The 16439-nt window shown below is 49.2% G+C and overlaps 1 protein-coding gene across 1 annotated transcript; it reads right to left on the bottom strand.

The window, feature by feature from the left end:
• Window positions 1–9723: 9723 nt before the first annotated feature.
• On the bottom strand, window positions 9724–14730 carry SETD9 (SET domain containing 9). Its single transcript, XM_044293599.1, is given in 7 exon segments — window positions 9724–10200; window positions 11426–11481; window positions 11483–11532; window positions 11779–11894; window positions 12805–12928; window positions 13289–13608; window positions 14588–14730. Coding segments are annotated over 7 exon segments (858 nt in total). The 5' UTR covers window positions 14692–14730; the 3' UTR covers window positions 9724–10112.
• Window positions 14731–16439: the final 1709 nt, after the last annotated feature.

Raw genomic sequence — 16439 nt, 5'->3', positions numbered from 1 at the left:
TTGGGCATTCCGTATCGGTTCCGTTTTTTATTTACAGCCCCATTGACTTGAATGGAGCCACAAAACGTGATTTGCGGGCAATAATAGGAAAAGTTCTCTCTTTTAGCAGAACAGAAACGGAATGCATAGGGAGCAACTTGCATTTTTTTTGCGGAACCATTCAAACGAATGGTTCTGTATACGGAACGCAAAAGGAAAAAAAACACGTTCGTGTGTAAGAGGCCTGACTGTGGAAACAACAAAAACACTCAGTCGCCCTGATCCATTCCCATCTGGATTACTGTAACTCACTATTAATTGGCCTCCCCTCACAAATCTATCTTGAATGTAGTGCCTTGTGCCAGGACACTAATCTGATGCCTCTGCCCTGTGCCAGTCACTACTCCGATGCCTCTTGATGGATGTTCTTTTGAGCAGGGAATGTCATAATAATCTTCCCTCTGCCAGTCACTACTCCGATGCCTCTGCCCTGTGCCAGTCACTACTCCGATGCCTCCGCCCTGTGCCAGTCACTACTAAAATGCCTCCGCCCTGTGCCAGTCACTACTAAAATGCCTCCGCCCTCTGCCAGTCCCTACTCCGATGCCTCCGCCCTCTGCCAGTCCCTACTCCGATGCCTCCGCCCTCTGCCAGTCCCTACTCCGATGCCTCCGTCCTCTGCCAGTCCCTACTCCGATGCCTCCGCCCTCTGCCAGTCCCTACTCCGATGCCTCCGCCCTCTGCCAGTCCCTACTCCGATGCCTCCGCCCTCTGCCAGTCCCTACTCCGATGCCTCCGCCCTCTGCCAGTCCCTACTCCGATGCCTCCGCCCTCTGCCAGTCCCTACTCCGATGCCTCCGCCCTCTGCCAGTCCCTACTCCGATGCCTCCGCCCTCTGCCAGTCCCTACTCCGATGCCTCCGTCCTCTGCCAGTCCCTACTCCGATGCCTCCGTCCTCTGCCAGTCCCTACTCCGATGCCTCCGCCCTCTGCCAGTCCCTACTCCGATGCCTCCGCCCTCTGCCAGTCCCTACTCCGATGCCTCCGCCCTCTGCCAGTCCCTACTCCGATGCCTCCGCCCTCTGCCAGTCCCTACTCCGATGCCTCCGCCCTCTGCCAGTCCCTACTCCGATGCCTCCGCCCTCTGCCAGTCCCTACTACTCCGATGCCTCCGTCCTCTGCCAGTCCCTACTCCGATGCCTCCGTCCTCTGCCAGTCCCTACTCCGATGCCTCCGCCCTCTGCCAGTCCCTACTCCGATGCCTCCGCCCTCTGCCAGTCCCTACTCCGATGCCTCCGCCCTCTGCCAGTCCCTACTCCGATGCCTCCGCCCTCTGCCAGTCCCTACTCCGATGCCTCCGCCCTCTGCCAGTCCCTACTCCGATGCCTCCGCCCTGTGCCAGTCACTGCACTGGTTGCCCATACAGTACAGGAATCGATTTAAACTGCTTATTCTCACCACAAATACACTCAGAAGCACTACACATATCGGCTGGTGGCGGCTCATGCAGCCTTCTATCTACTCCCCTATTGTGGTAAGATGGCCGGACCATTGTACAAAACATACACTTGTTACCTTCGGTGTCACCCCTCATTCCTCTTGTTTTAATTGTTCACCGGTTTGCTGATTGTACAGCGCTGCGGAATATGTTGGCGCTATATAAATATTATTAGGACATTCCCTGCTCAAAAGAACATCCATCAAGATGCGAGGAGTGGACGGGGAAACCTTGACCTTGGCGTGCAGCAGGTAGAGGAGCACCATACACACATGAAAAAGCTTCTATGGGCTTCTCTGAAAGTCATGACCAAGGGGAAAGGTGCCCTTAAATAAAGCTGTTGTGGGGGCGTAGCCAGCCATGAGAGAGTGAAGACATGCTCTCCCTGAGCTCCTCTGCATCCCTGGCGAAATCCATCTGCACCCAGCCTCTCCAGATGGGGAAAACGGTCAAAAAGGGTAGAGCCCGACCATCGGCTCCCCTAGCAGCCTCACAGGGTGATTTACCCCTTCTCTTTGCCCGGCAAGTCTCCTCTCCGGGTTCCGGACCGACAGGCCTCCATGCAGCCTCACAAGATGGCGCCCGCGCTCGGACCATGCGCCCGCCTCCGACTCACTCGGACACACTGGGGAGCCCCACTACACAGCGCCACCGGCACCGATCCCTCTCTTTGCCCCACTGATCTTTACCTCACCTGCAGTTGCAGAGCTGCGGGCCCAGGATCGGACCTCCCCGGCTTTCCTGGAGCCGCGCTCATCGCCGCCTTCCTCCCTCCTGGCGTGCGCACCTGACCTGGACCTGGTCATGGGGGCTCACCACAGGACTCTAGCAACGGGGGACTAGGGGCTGGGGACCCAATCACTCCACAAAGCTGCGCCCTGAAGCCCCTAGCCCGCCCTTTCTGGCCTAGTCAGCCCTTACCTGGCAGCATGGACGACTTCACCCTCCAGAGGGGCCCTTTGGTCGCTCCTGCAGGCGCTCATCACCCTCCTGGGGAAGGCCCCCACAATGGAGGCGCTCCTGCTGTGCTGGACTCCTTCCGTCCTCCCTTCCATTCTCCTGGGCCCTCTCTGGCTGCCTCACCACACTGGTCCACTGGCTCCTCCTGGGAAGGGCCCCACCAGCTACCGTCCGGGGCTTCCCCTAAGATGCCTGGCCATCGGCAATATCCTTTGGTCTGACCATGCCCCGGTTTTCTGTTCCCTGATGCTCCCTTCCTCAGCTAGAAACTAATGGACCTGGCGGTTAAAGGAGTCCCTCCTCCTAGACGCAGTATGTGCTGCGGACCTCCACACCACTGTAGCCAACTTTCTCTCTGATCATGCCTCAGACCCAACCTCCCTTCCCATGCAATGGGAGGCCCTAAAATGTGTCCTCTGTGGGATTCTCGTCAAGCATGGCACCCGTCTTAAAAAAGGAAAAGGCCAGTACTCTGAAGACTGCATCTTTAGAGCTCCTTCATAAGCGAGCCCTTTCTCAGTCTGTCCTTTGTGACCTTCAGAACGTACGCATGGACGCACGATGCCTTCTGGAAGCGTCCTACAAACGGATGATCCAAACCTGTCGCAGTACATTTTACGAGTATGGCAATAAGTGCGGACGTCTGCTTTCAAGGGCTCTCAGAGGCCATATTGCTGCTTCCCATGTCCCTGCTGTCAAAAATCCAACGGGCCACATGGTGCACACTAATGAGGAAATCGCCTCCTCCTTCCACTCTTTTTACTCCCGATTGTTTAACCTTCCTTGCCCCCATGAGGTGGAGGTTGACCTGACCCCCAATTCACTATCTCGTGGCCCTAAATTGTCTACTGAACAAAGCGTCAGCTTAGAGGCCCCATTCACAGAAACGGAGTTACAGGGCGTGATCAAGTCCTTACCCGGTGGTACCGCCAGTTTATATAAGTTTTTTCAGCTCCTCTCACTCCCTTTCTGTTGAAGGTCTTCAATGCTGGATGCCCTTTTCCGGCGCAATCTACCATGGCCCACATTGCAGTCATCCCCAAGCCCGACAAGGACCCACACCTCTTTGCTGAATGTGGACCTTAAGTTATTCGCCAAACTGCTTGCCAATAGACTAAATACGTTCCTGCCCTTTTTGATACACCCTGTACAGGTAGGCTTTACCCCCCGGAGGGAAGCCCGTGATAACACCCTCAGAACACTAGACATCGTCCTCCACACGAAATCTACCAACACCCCCCTTATAATCTTATCCCTTGACGCGGAAAAAGCCTTCGATCGAGTTTCCTGGTAAGCGATTCGAACTGCCCTTTCGGGATTGGGGATAGGCCCGGACTTCATGGGGAAAGTCTATACCAGCAACCTTCTGCTCGCGTTAAGATCAATGGCACATATTCCCCTCCCTTTCTCATCCACAATGGCACGCGTCAAGGCTGCCCGCTATCCCCCCTCCTATATGTATTAGTGATGGAGCACCTCCTTGCTTCTATCCGTGAAGATCCGGATATTGCTGGAGTCAAGATAGGTAGCGTGGAGCCTAAATGCGCAGCCTTTGCGGATGACCTTTTATTGTACATAACCAACCCACGTATTGCGCTCCTGCCCTTACTCCGCAAACTCACTGGTTTCGGCGAATGGACGAACTTTAAAATAAATATGTCCAAGTCCGAGGCCCTGAATGTCTCCTTGTCTCAGGAATTAGTTTCCTCCCTTAAATCCTCGTTCCCTTTCACCTGGCCGCCTGCGGGAATAAAGTATCTGGGCATAAAAGTCTTGGCGGACCTCTCCCAACTCTTTCAGATGGACTTCTCTCCGCTTCTCTGGCGGTTCCAGGCGGATCTGGACTCCTGGCATCGCCGAGACTTCTCATGGTTCGGCAGGGTTAGTATCCTGAAGATGAACTTACTGCCAAAGCTATTAATAGAAGGGGGTTGGAGCCGCGCTGCTCTAGATTAGATTCCCGGTCAGTGATGAATAGTGTCGGGCTCCACACGCCTTTACTCTGACACTCTAACAGGGTCCGGTCTTCCAAGCACAGTAGCCTCTGTGAGGTTCAAAGGACAGGCAAAATAGTGAAGTACCCTTTACTAGATGGTATAAAAAAGGTTTTAATCTACTCACAACAGAGTTGTTCAACAAAGGCATATAATGATTCCACGTTACAACGTCTCGTTCCTGCCCGACCCGGGTTTCGCTGCTTCGCTTCCTCAGGGGCGAACTGCGCATATGCGCAATCAGGCTCCTTAAGTAGCCCAGCTGTATCATTACCTTCAAAATTTCACCGGATCAAATCCGGGAATTACAAATCAAGCTTTTATGCTATACATTTAAAAAGCAACATTCCTTTCATTTTCATTACTTTCATCAGTCTTATCATAAATTATGACCATACTTCTCTTACATTATATTATCATTATAATCAGCTTAGACATAATCTGTTATCATAATCATCTAGAACATCAATTCCCGCTAATCAGCCTAGACATACTAAAAGAATTAGAGGAGATGGATACAAATAAGGTGAAACAGAACCTTAGCTATATAGAAAGGAAAGCACTTAAAGATCTGGAAAAAAATCCCAACCTAATAATTAAACCGGCAGATAAAGGGGGGGGGTGGTCGTGATGAATAAAGAAAAATATGAGATAGAAATGGCAAGGCTGGTATCGGATGTAACAACATATAGGAAATTGAAAAATAACCCCACTCAAAATTATAAGATGATTCTTGATAAAATTCTACACGAGGGCTATAAAAAGGGGATATTAGATAAGAAAGAATATGAATATCTTTCTGTTCCTTTCCCGGTGGTACCAGTGATATATCACTTGCCAAAAGTACATAAAAGCCTCATCGACCCCCCGGGAAGACCCATAATTTCGGGACTTAATTCTTTGACATGCAGGGTTACTGAATATATAGATTTCCATCTGCAGGGATATGTGGTACAGAATCCTTCGCACCTGAAAGATACTGGTGCAGTACTGCAACTGATTAAAGAACTAAATCCCCCCACTACTAATACCTGGATGGCCACAATAGATGTGGCATCCTTATACACTGTCATCCCAAAGGATTTAGGGATGGAAGCTGTGAAAAAGAGGATTAACAAAGATGAGAAAATAGGGGAACTACAGGGAGCGTTTATTATGGAATGCCTTAGCTACTGCCTTGATCACAACTATTTTTGGTGTATTGACTCACACTACGTACAGTGTATTGGTACGGCGATGGGGGCGAAATTCGCCCCAAGTTTTGCTAACATCTTTATGGGAGCATGGGAGGAGGCCACCATCCTTCCCACACTAGGAGCAGATACCCCAGGAGGAAGATTGACCTTCTGGAGGAGGTATATCGATGATTGTCTCCTAGTGTGGGAAGGAGAGAAAGAAGGCCTTGAGTCCTTTATTGATCAATTGAACAGCAACCATTGGAACTTGAAATTTGTGGGGGAAATTAGTAATAGCTCAATAAATTTCCTCGATCTATGCATACGAATAGAAGACGGCCAATTCCTGACAAGTTCATACTTTAAGGAAACAGATGTTAACTCCTATATTGATGTGACCAGTTGCCATTACGGACCTTGGCTCAAGAACATCCCTAAAGGACAGTTCAAGAGGATGGCCCGTAATTGCACGAAAACGGAAGAGTATAGAGCACAGAGTAATATACTAAAAAATAGATTTGTCGAAAGGGGTTACACTGAGGCGGATCTGGACGTATGCATAGATATGGTGGAAAAGGAGAAAAAAGAAGAAAGTGATAATACAAATAGAATAGTGAAGAAAAAAGAGAGTAAGGATTACAAACTTTCATTTGTGACAAAGTACTGTTCTATGTCGGATAGTATTAAAAAAATGGTAAAAAAGAACTGGGGGACATTAAAGAATGATCCCGTTTAGGTAAAATCATACCCGAAAACCCTTCCTTCATTTTTAAGAGAGCGGCCAATATTAAAACCAAGCTTGTACATAGCGCCATTCCACCTGCGAATATTAAAATGAGTAGAGAGGGAGGAAAATTCACCTGGTGCAGTTTCTGCACAGGTTGCAGAAACCGGAACGTGAAGGAACGTAGGAGAAATAGTAACAGCATAATATCTAATAAGAATGGAATGGAATTCCGCATAAGAGGGAACTGCTCATGTGAGAACGAAAATGTCATATACGTACTGGAGTGCCCATGTGGGCTCCAGTACGTGGGTAGGACGATAAGGAAGCTTAAGGTCCGGATACAAGAGCACATACGAAACATTAAAAAAGGTCTCATCACTCATAGTGTATCAGCCCATTTCAAACTTGTACATGGAAAAAATCCTTCGGGTTTGAAATTTTCTGGGGTTGAGACAGTTAGACCACATTGGCGAGGAGGGGACTCACTGACACAAATAAATAGGAAAGAGGTCGAGTGGATCTATCAGTTGGGGACCCTGCAGCCAGGGGGGTTGAATATCGAATTTGACCTAAAACCGTGCCTTTTGTGAAACATCTTACCTGGTGCGATATTCGGTTCTTCCCTATTTCGCTCCTTGAGGACCTTCGGGTGACGTCAGGAGGTTGGACTGTCCTGATAGGGTAGCGTCATGGAGTGACGTGGCCGGAGGTAACCGGGAGGGGCGTGATTGGGCAGATCCGAATGACGCTCTGGGGGAGGGTGGGGCGAAGTGACGATGTCATAATGACTGGCAGATGAAGAGAGACGGCGGACAAAATTACGAGAATGAAAGTGTGTAACGAACTTGAGAAAATGTGTTTAAAGTGCGGCAATTAGCGGGAATTGATGTTTTAGATGATTATAATAACAGATTATGTCTAGGCTGATTAGCGGGAATTGATGTTCTAGATGATTATGATAACAGATTATGTCTAAGCTGATTATAATGATAATATAATGTAAGAGAAGTATGGTCATAATTTATGATAAGACTGATGAAAGTAATGAAAATGAAAGGAATGTTGCTTTTTAAATGTATAGCATAAAAGCTTGATTTGTAATTCCCGGATTTGATCCGGTGAAATTTTGAAGGTAATGATACAGCTGGGCTACTTAAGGAGCCTGATTGCGCATATGCGCAGTTCGCCCCTGAGGAAGCGAAGCAGCGAAACCCGGGTCGGGCAGGAACGAGACGTTGTAACGTGGAATCATTATATGCCTTTGTTGAACAACTCTGTTGTGAGTAGATTAAAACCTTTTTTATACCATCTAGTAAAGGGTACTTCACTATTTTGCCTGTCCTTTGAACCTCACAGAGGCTACTGTGCTTGGAAGACCGGACCCTGTTAGAGTGTCAGAGTAAAGGCGTGTGGAGCCCGACACTATTCATCACTGACCGGGAATCTAATCTAGAGCAGCGCGGCTCCAACCCCCTTCTATTAATCGCATTGAGTGTGAATACCTACCACACTACCACGGAGCCTGCAGCAGCGCAAGTACTTGTCCTCACTGGGACACAGGACTGACGTGTTTTGTACTGTTTCTTACTGCCAAAGCTGCTCTACCTCCTGCAGACCATCCCTGTCCGATTGCCGTCAACCTATTGGTTGCAGTTGAAACTATGCTTTACGAGGTTTGTGTGGGCCCCAGGCAGGCCACGGACGAAATATGAAATACTGACTAGGTCCAAGGAGTCGGGGGGGGGGGGGGGGGACGACGACTGTAGATTGTATTATTATTATTATTCCACGGCGTATGCTAGACTTCTAGATTTGCTGAGAGTGGACTCCACTAAGAAATGGGTCCACATGGCACGGGATTCCTCCCCTACCTCGCTCTCGGTGCTTCCTTGGTTGATCGGGTCTAGTGTCTCTGCCCCAAGCCCCTCTTTCACGGTCAACCATACCCTTGCAATACTCGCCTCCATACATAGCCGCCTTTCCCCCATTGATGCTACGGGTCCTCTAACCCCAATCACAGATCACCCTGACTTCCCGCCTGGAAGCTCCTCTCGTCCCTTTCTGACAGGCACGCGCCCTCTCCGATTTTGTCACGTCCTTAGCGGGTCATCTTTAAAATCCCTTAATCAGCTAATAGAACCTTCTGCTACTCGCCCTAGAAACACTTTTGAGTACCTCCAACTTCAACACTTCTACTCATCCATGCGCAAAACCCATGTTCTGTCTAGAGCCCTTACTGCGTATGAACAAATGTGCTTAGCCCCATCGGCGGTATTTAGGGACATCTCCACTATATATAACCTGCTCATACTGCAACACTCTTCCCACCTTTTGCCACGCCTGGGAATGCGACTTAGGCGTCCAACTCACCGCTTCTCAGTGGAAGAGAGCCTTTTTCCTGACCCACAAGGCGCTGATTTCAACAAAGGCGCAAGAAACAAACTACAAGGTCCTCTCCGGGTGGTACAGGGTGCCCACTCTTTTACATAAATGGTTCCCGTCTGTGTCCGATAGATGCTGGAGATGTCTGTCAGAGGAAGGCACCATGATCCACGTCTGGTGACAATGCCTCATCCTGCGTCCTTTCTGGGACTCGGTACACAAAATCACACGGACAGTGACAGGGATTCCTATACCCAACACTCCTGAATCCCTCTTGTTGTTCATCTTTGACCTGACTATCCCAGCTTATAAGGCCTCCCTTCTGAAATATATGCTTCAAGCTGCAAAAACGGTTATCCCCCGTCATTGGAAATCACCTCCCCCCCCCCCTTACTGAAAGAGTGGTTCGAGGAAATTGCTCTCCACCAGAGGATGGAGGACCTAATCTGTATCACCCCGCTGGACGTTGCCCGTTACACAAAGGCGTGGAGCGCTTGGCAGACGTTCCGCACTTCTGATGAGTTCCGGGATGCCTATCTGTAGCAAGCGCATTCGTCTGTACCCTGCCTCCCCTCTTGTTTCTTTTCTGTTGTTTCTAATGTTTCCTGACTTTTTTTTTTTTTGCTTCATTTTCTATACATAGAATGTGTCGGCAGATAAGAACCATTTGGCCCATCTAGTCTGCCTAATATACTAAATACTATGGATAGCCCCTGGCCCTATCTTATATGAAGGATGGCCTTATGCCTATCCCATGCATGCTTAAACTCCTTCACTGTATTTGCAGCTACCACTTCTGCAGGAAGGCTATTCCATGCATCCACTACTCTCTCAGTAAAGTAATACTTCCTGATTACTTTACTGTTCCAATTGTTTTAGGGGTTGCACCCCTGGTGGTTTGAACTGCTGATATTGTATTCTGATTGTCCTAAACTCATTGCTTAGTATTGTATATTTCACTACGCATTTCTGCCATTGTTTTCTCTGAAAATTCAATAAAAACCTTGAATGAGAAATAAAGCTGTTGTATTATAAATGTAACACGAGTGACAAAATAACACCGCTAACCACGGACATTTCTTAAAACGTGGTGACTCGCTGGCATTAGTCTTATTGGTTGCCCTGAGCAATTCCTCCACTTTCCCCGTTGCATACTGTAGGCTGGCGGTCCGACTCCTTTAATTGCAAGATTTGCAAAATAAATATATGCATTTAGTTCTTTTTAAATGCTTAAAAAAAAAAAAATAATATAGTATTTTATCCAGCGTGTTCTTAGCATGTAAAAATTGTTCCCAGCGCTCTTCAGTCAACTCCAATCTTCCCTTTTGGGTCCGGGAACCACTGAATTTTTGTACAGTTTTGAAGCTTTTCCACGGCAGTCCGCCCTGTGACGCGCTCTTACTCGACAAGCGTAAAGTAGTTGGAGAAAAGCTCTTCACCGCAGCGAATGTCTCTAAGCGCGACGAGAACCACACAGCGCAGCGGCCTGGAGGAAAACCAAAGACACGTAAGTACTGAGCACTATTCCAGCTCCGGGACTCCGTGTAGCGGACGATGCTGACAACCACTCATTTCAATGGGAGCAGCGCTGCGTTAACCAGATACGTGCTCTGCACAAATGGACGAAGCTGTTTAGATCCATTTTTTAGGGAAAATAAAAATAAAAATTTAAAAATGCAATTTTTACACTATATTTTTACAATGTTTTCTCTCCTCCTGCAGCCTGTCAGCTCTGCAGCTGCTCCCCCTACTCCTCCAGACTGAAGAGGGGGGGGGGCGGCTTTATCTGCTCATATCTCTGGTACCATATGGGCTTTGTATTGTTTTCAAAGCTGGTATTCCAAGCTTTCAGACAATACCAGAATGACAGCATTATCTTCACTACAGGGGAAGATATCACTGATAGAAATCGGGATGCAGTGAATAGAGCTGAAGGTAAAAGTAGGTTTTATCCCCGACTCGATTATTTCTAACAGTGATTTCTCCTCTGTTGCTTGGACTAGAGCCGTCATTTTGGTCTTGTATCTTTGGCCAGGAATGTCAGCTTTCAAACAATATCAGTTGCATGTTTCTTCTACCATTCAGGAGAAAGCAGCATCTAAAGCAGCCCTCCCTCCTCCATTTTCTGCCCGAGCCCCGCTCGGCCCAATCATGCTGGAGGCGCTAGAGCCATTGCCTGGGACACATCCTGTGAGGTCAGGACCAGGTTATATACTTTTGATGGGTACGTCCACACGGGGCCAAGTCTGGTTTTATCAGATATCGTCCACATGCTGCGGAAAACATCCAGGAACAAATTTTAAATGGCGTACAATATTGATGGTCTATCATCAGTATGAGATCAGTGGGGGTCCGACGCCTCAGCAGAGGCCTCCTCACAACTCACCAAGCACAGCGCCGCACACTGTATAGTGGCTGTACTTGGTACTGCAGTCCAGGCCCATTCATCACTTGAATGGAACCGAGCTGCGCCTAGGTCGAAGTGACGTCACTGGTCCAGGAAGAGACCGGAGAAATACAGCCTCTCCAATCAATGGCCCCGGACGAGCCCTTCCCCCTCCTCGCAAGCGTCAGTGACTGCGGCTGTCAACTTTCCTCCTGCCACCGCTCCAATAGGTAGGTGGCCGCACCCTCATAGCGTTGACGATAAAAGCCCCAGCATCTACCTTTCCTCTCCCCAAGAGAAGAGAATGTATTCTTTCCATACTGACCCGTCCACATCATAGGAGTAGCGGATATTGGGGATGTACTGCCGCAGCTCGACAGGGGAAAGACGGCGGGACGTCAAACTCCTGATAGCAGACATTGGCTGCACGCTCTGTGGGGAAGAAGAGGCACCCTTAGGCCAGTGATGATTGTAACGGTGTGGTGTAATCAGTGGGGCCTCCCCCAGGGGCGGTGGATACATTGTAACTATATCTATCAGGCAAAGGATCCACGGTAATGGCCACCTGGGGTGGGGATCCTCGCCCTGAGATCTGACCGGTGGCTCTCGTGCTCTTGATGTGCACAATACTGAGAAGCACGTGACATGGACGAAGTGGGCGCCACGAGGGTGACTTACCGTTAGAGCAGTTATTAACGTACTGCCCCACAGCGAGCGGATTTCGGGGTGCGCTGTCCAGCCAGGTGCAGTCACACATCTCCAGGGGTCCAAGCCGGTCTCTTCCGCTGCACGACCTGAAACACAAACCGCTTCAAGTCATAAAACTGAAGACAGTAAGGGCCGCCCGCCACTGATTGATAGGGCCGCCCGCCAACGACAGGGCTGCCCACTGGACTCCCAACTACAGAAAGAGCTTAGGAATAAAACAACCAGATATCAGTCTGCTCAGCTCCTCTTGCTCCACCACCTGCAGACCAGTCACCATGCCCAATGTGACAGGTTCTCTTTAAGGCTGTGATTTGAAGTAGACATTTTGGCAACTGAAAATCTGCTCCACACATTAGAATGGCTTCACTTCTGCAGCCGGAGCACAAATCCAGAGGCACAGTACCAGATACCATGAAAGAATGTATCGTAATACTAATAGAACTGGAAGACGAAAATCAGACACAGCATTCACAATTCTGCAGGCTTCTGAGCTGAAATCCCCCAGCTTCTATCTCCAACAACCAGCAGAATAGTGAGTTCAGCTCTGGAGTATAATACAAGATGTAACTCAGGATCAGTACAGGATAAGTAATGTATGTACACAGTGACTCCACCAGCAGAATAGTGAGTTCAGCTCTGGAGTATAATACAAGATGTAACTCAGGATCAGTACAGGATAAGTAATGTAATGTATGTACACAGTGACTGCACCAGCAGAATAGTGAGTGCAGCTCTGGAGTATAATACAGGATGTAACTCAGGATCAGTACAGGATAAGTAATGTATGTACACAGTGACTGCACCAGCAGAATAGTGAGTGCAGCTCTGGAGTATAATACAGGATGTAGCTCAGGATCAGTACAGGATAAGTAATGTATGTACACAGTGAGTGCAGCTCTGGAGTATAATACAGGATGTGGGTATATTAGGCAGTGTCAGGTGAGCAGCTCCTGGGGTCACGCTCAGTACCTCGGTCCTGGTGCCCTCTCTACTGACCTGTACACAGATTTGGAGATTCCTCTGTCGTTGCCATCAATGAGAATTCCATCGAGGCACCGGAAGATAAACGGATTCCCAATCGACTGAAAAAAGATGGGCTCGTGACACTGGTAGACGGCTCCTGGGAAAAGACGGAGAGAGCGGATCAATGTGACACCGGATTATAGTCCTGCATTAAATTAACCCCTTGATATCATAGACACCCATCTCATGACTCAAAACGTTCTCTCAGATATACTGGAAGATTTGCTGCAGGGGACGTCACAGCGAGATGGGCAGCACTGGACATTACTGACGCCCTGTTTGCACACCCAGCAGGGCTCGGGTCATACTGGCACGCCCACTTATACAGTGAATGATATACAGACAGTCTCCCACCGCCCTGGTTATACTGGCCCTCGTGATAATGGATATCTGGGCAGGCGTATCATTAGTGGTCCGGGTGGTATATTTTGGAGGGCAGCGTAAGTAGGACAAGTACCGGGATACATTGACACTAAGGCTCCTTTAGGCACCAACCCTTTGGAGACAAACACCCCGGTCCCTGCAGCGTCCAGAGAACTCAGGCGCCGATCGATGGAGAACCCCAGACACTTGTACATGACGTCAACCGCCTGCTCGCTGGCGTCGGGCGCTGCAGGGTACATGGCGCGGGTGCTGGCGGGTAGCAGGTCCAGCAGCTCCCTCTGGTGGCCGATATCAGATGTGAACAGCGCCTGGAAGAAGGCGACCATCGAGGAGCAGACCTCGGCGTCAGCCGCCACCTTATCCCGGCCGCCGGAGGTCACATGGCGCAGCGTCCTGCCGGGAGAAGAGAGCCAATGATATAACGTCACCTCATTAACCCCTCGAGGACACCGGCAGGGTTTCCATATTGCCGCTTTGTACCGCAGCATCCGTAACATTATTATTGTTGTATTCAGTTGGTATTTGGTTAAATTTCAATTAATTTTTAATTGGAAAAAAAATAAGGTAATTCAACCACAATTCTTACGATTTTTTATTATTTCGCCGCCTCATTGTAAGGCCTCATGCACATCACCGTATGGGTGCGCAGATTGCGGTTCCGCAGAATAGATACCGTCCTTGTTGCATCAGCATTTCTTGCGGACCTATTGGCTTTAATGGGTCTGTGGTCGGCATTTTGCGGCCAAGTACAGGACACGTTCTGTCTTTTTGCAGAAAGCACACGGATCCAATGTGGACTGGCCATAGACCAGTGGGCCGATGCCCTCCTCACAGCCGGCTACTGGAAGTTTTTGGGGATGTATTTTGTGATGGACTGTGGTATTTGGCTCTGTTGTGGTATTGCTGGCCCTGCCTTCCATCAATTTGGACCCAACCACAAAACAGGGCCACTTTTAGTATTTTTTCCAGGGCCACTTTAAGTTCCCAGTCCGCCCCTGGGACCACGGACCCACCGAAGTCAATGGGTCCGCAAAAATACATGCATATTTTGCAGATCCTGCGGTTTCCAGACTGCAAAACGGACACGGTTGTGGCACTTACAATGTTGCACTGGATTTTTATACATATCCCAAGAAGGATCCACAGGACCTTCAGCACATAGTGGGAGTAGTAGTTGCAGGTCCTAGTGCACTACAAGACATGGAAGCTCAATATGCAAACAGGGATGGGGGGGGGGGGGGTCACGTAATTTACATATATATTTACACCCCCACTTTCCACCTGGAGAAGGGGGGGGGGGGCAGTCCCGTCATTTAAAGGGGCAGCCACAGCAACACGTGACGGATACACAGGGCAGTACGGTATATCAGACCTGCGGTTACGAGCCAGGTTGAGCGCCACCCAGGGGACAAAGCGATACTTGTACGACCTCCAGCGGGTGAGAAGCGCCCGGAGCACCGAGCCCGGCGACGCCATGACCCCGACCGACCGCACGGACAACCTTAAGGTGACGTCACCCGGGGAGGAGGAGAGAAAGGCGAGCTCATCACAGGCTGGGGGTGGAGTTATGTGACGTCACATACCATAAAAGGAAGACATGGTTCCTAAACGGTTTATGAATTCGCCACCTCCTGGTGACTTTAAACAACTACATGTCACGGACAGGCGTGCCCAATTCCTTATGCGCGGGCGACATCTAGTGGTAGCTTTATCCAACTACATGTTACCACATATTTGAACACGGGTTGCCATCTAAGTTCTAGCAGTTACATGCTTTATAAGTGATTGACAGCCGCCATCTAGTGGTAGCTTTGTCCAATAACGTGATGAGTTTTTTTTTTGGGGGGGGGGGGGGGGGCCATCTAGTGGTAGCTTTGTAAAATGACATAGGAAAGTGCGCGCCGCAAATGATTAGCTAGAGACCTCTAGCGGCAGCTTTACTGAATTGCATGTAACATCAATGAACGGTTCTCATCTATAAGTGCTTCGTGAATGAGAAACGGCTGCCATCTAGTGGTAGTTTTGTCCAACTGCGAGCCATTCTAAATTATACACGAGCCCTCTAGTGGTAGCTTTATTTAATTACATGGCAAATTCCAAATGGCTGCCCCCCGAAACAAGATTAGTACTGCCATCTAGTGGTATTATTATTATTATTATTATTATTATTATTATTATATTTTTTGCATGTTACAGAAATACTGGAGAAACCTGTACAATTAAAAATTGCCTTTTTTCTGTATGTATTAGCGCACTCAATTAGAATCTATCTAAATTATCTGATCATTGATAATGATTGCACCAGTTAATCCTTTTTTTCTAATATATATATATTCTCCGCACTGTAAATTCTAAATACAAGCAGATCTCAAGCATTGCCCCTCCCTTCTTATAACATTTGTATTTTTTTTATTTTTATGAATTATGTGGTCAGAGAGGAATAGGTTTGTTGGGTTCACATTTGTTCTGATTGACATTTTTCTTTTCCACCGAAAGCTCAGTGTGAATGGTGCTTTACGCCCAGTTTATGCCGGTTGCAGGGACGGCGCCACCTGTAAGAAACCGTGCGGTTTTAAAAAAAAACAACGTTGGTTAAGTGGCCGGCGGCGCCCCTAATGCTGCACCAGCCGCTCTAGTAAGCAGGGCCGGCGCTTCCGTAGAGTCGTTAGGGGCCCCCCCGCGTCGGCCCGCAACTAACTATAGGCAGGAGACACGTGTCACCCGGAGATGAGCGCTTCCATTGTGAAAGCGCTCATCTCCAGTCATCTGTATCGCCGTCCTCAGGACAGTGATACAGATGTCTGTGCAGCAGGGCAGGGGAGGGAGAGGCGTGTCCCTTTCTCTGATAGGCTGCAGCACTAGGCCGGCAGCCTATCAGAGGCCGGCGCAGGCGGCGCAATGACGTTCTCGCGCCACCTGAGCCCTGAGCCACACAGCGCGGGACACAGGCCGGAAGAGGCTGCATCACATCGCTGCCATGGAGGTAAGTATAAGTGTTTTTTGTTGTTGTTGTTGTCAATACTGGTGGCTACTGGGCTGGCACATGACCGGGGGGGCCTATGGCTACTGGGACATGATATAGGGGAGGCCTATGGCTACTGGCACATTATAAGGGGGGCTTTGGCTACTGGCACATGATATAGGGGGGGTTCTGGCTACTGGCACATGATATAGGGGGGGGGGGGGGGCTCTGGCTACTGGCACATGATATAGGGGGGCTCTTG

This window comes from Bufo gargarizans, chromosome 1, assembly GCF_014858855.1.
Source record: "Bufo gargarizans isolate SCDJY-AF-19 chromosome 1, ASM1485885v1, whole genome shotgun sequence".
NCBI lineage: Eukaryota > Metazoa > Chordata > Amphibia > Anura > Bufonidae > Bufo > Bufo gargarizans.
This window is presented reverse-complemented; position numbering and strand designations above follow the sequence as displayed.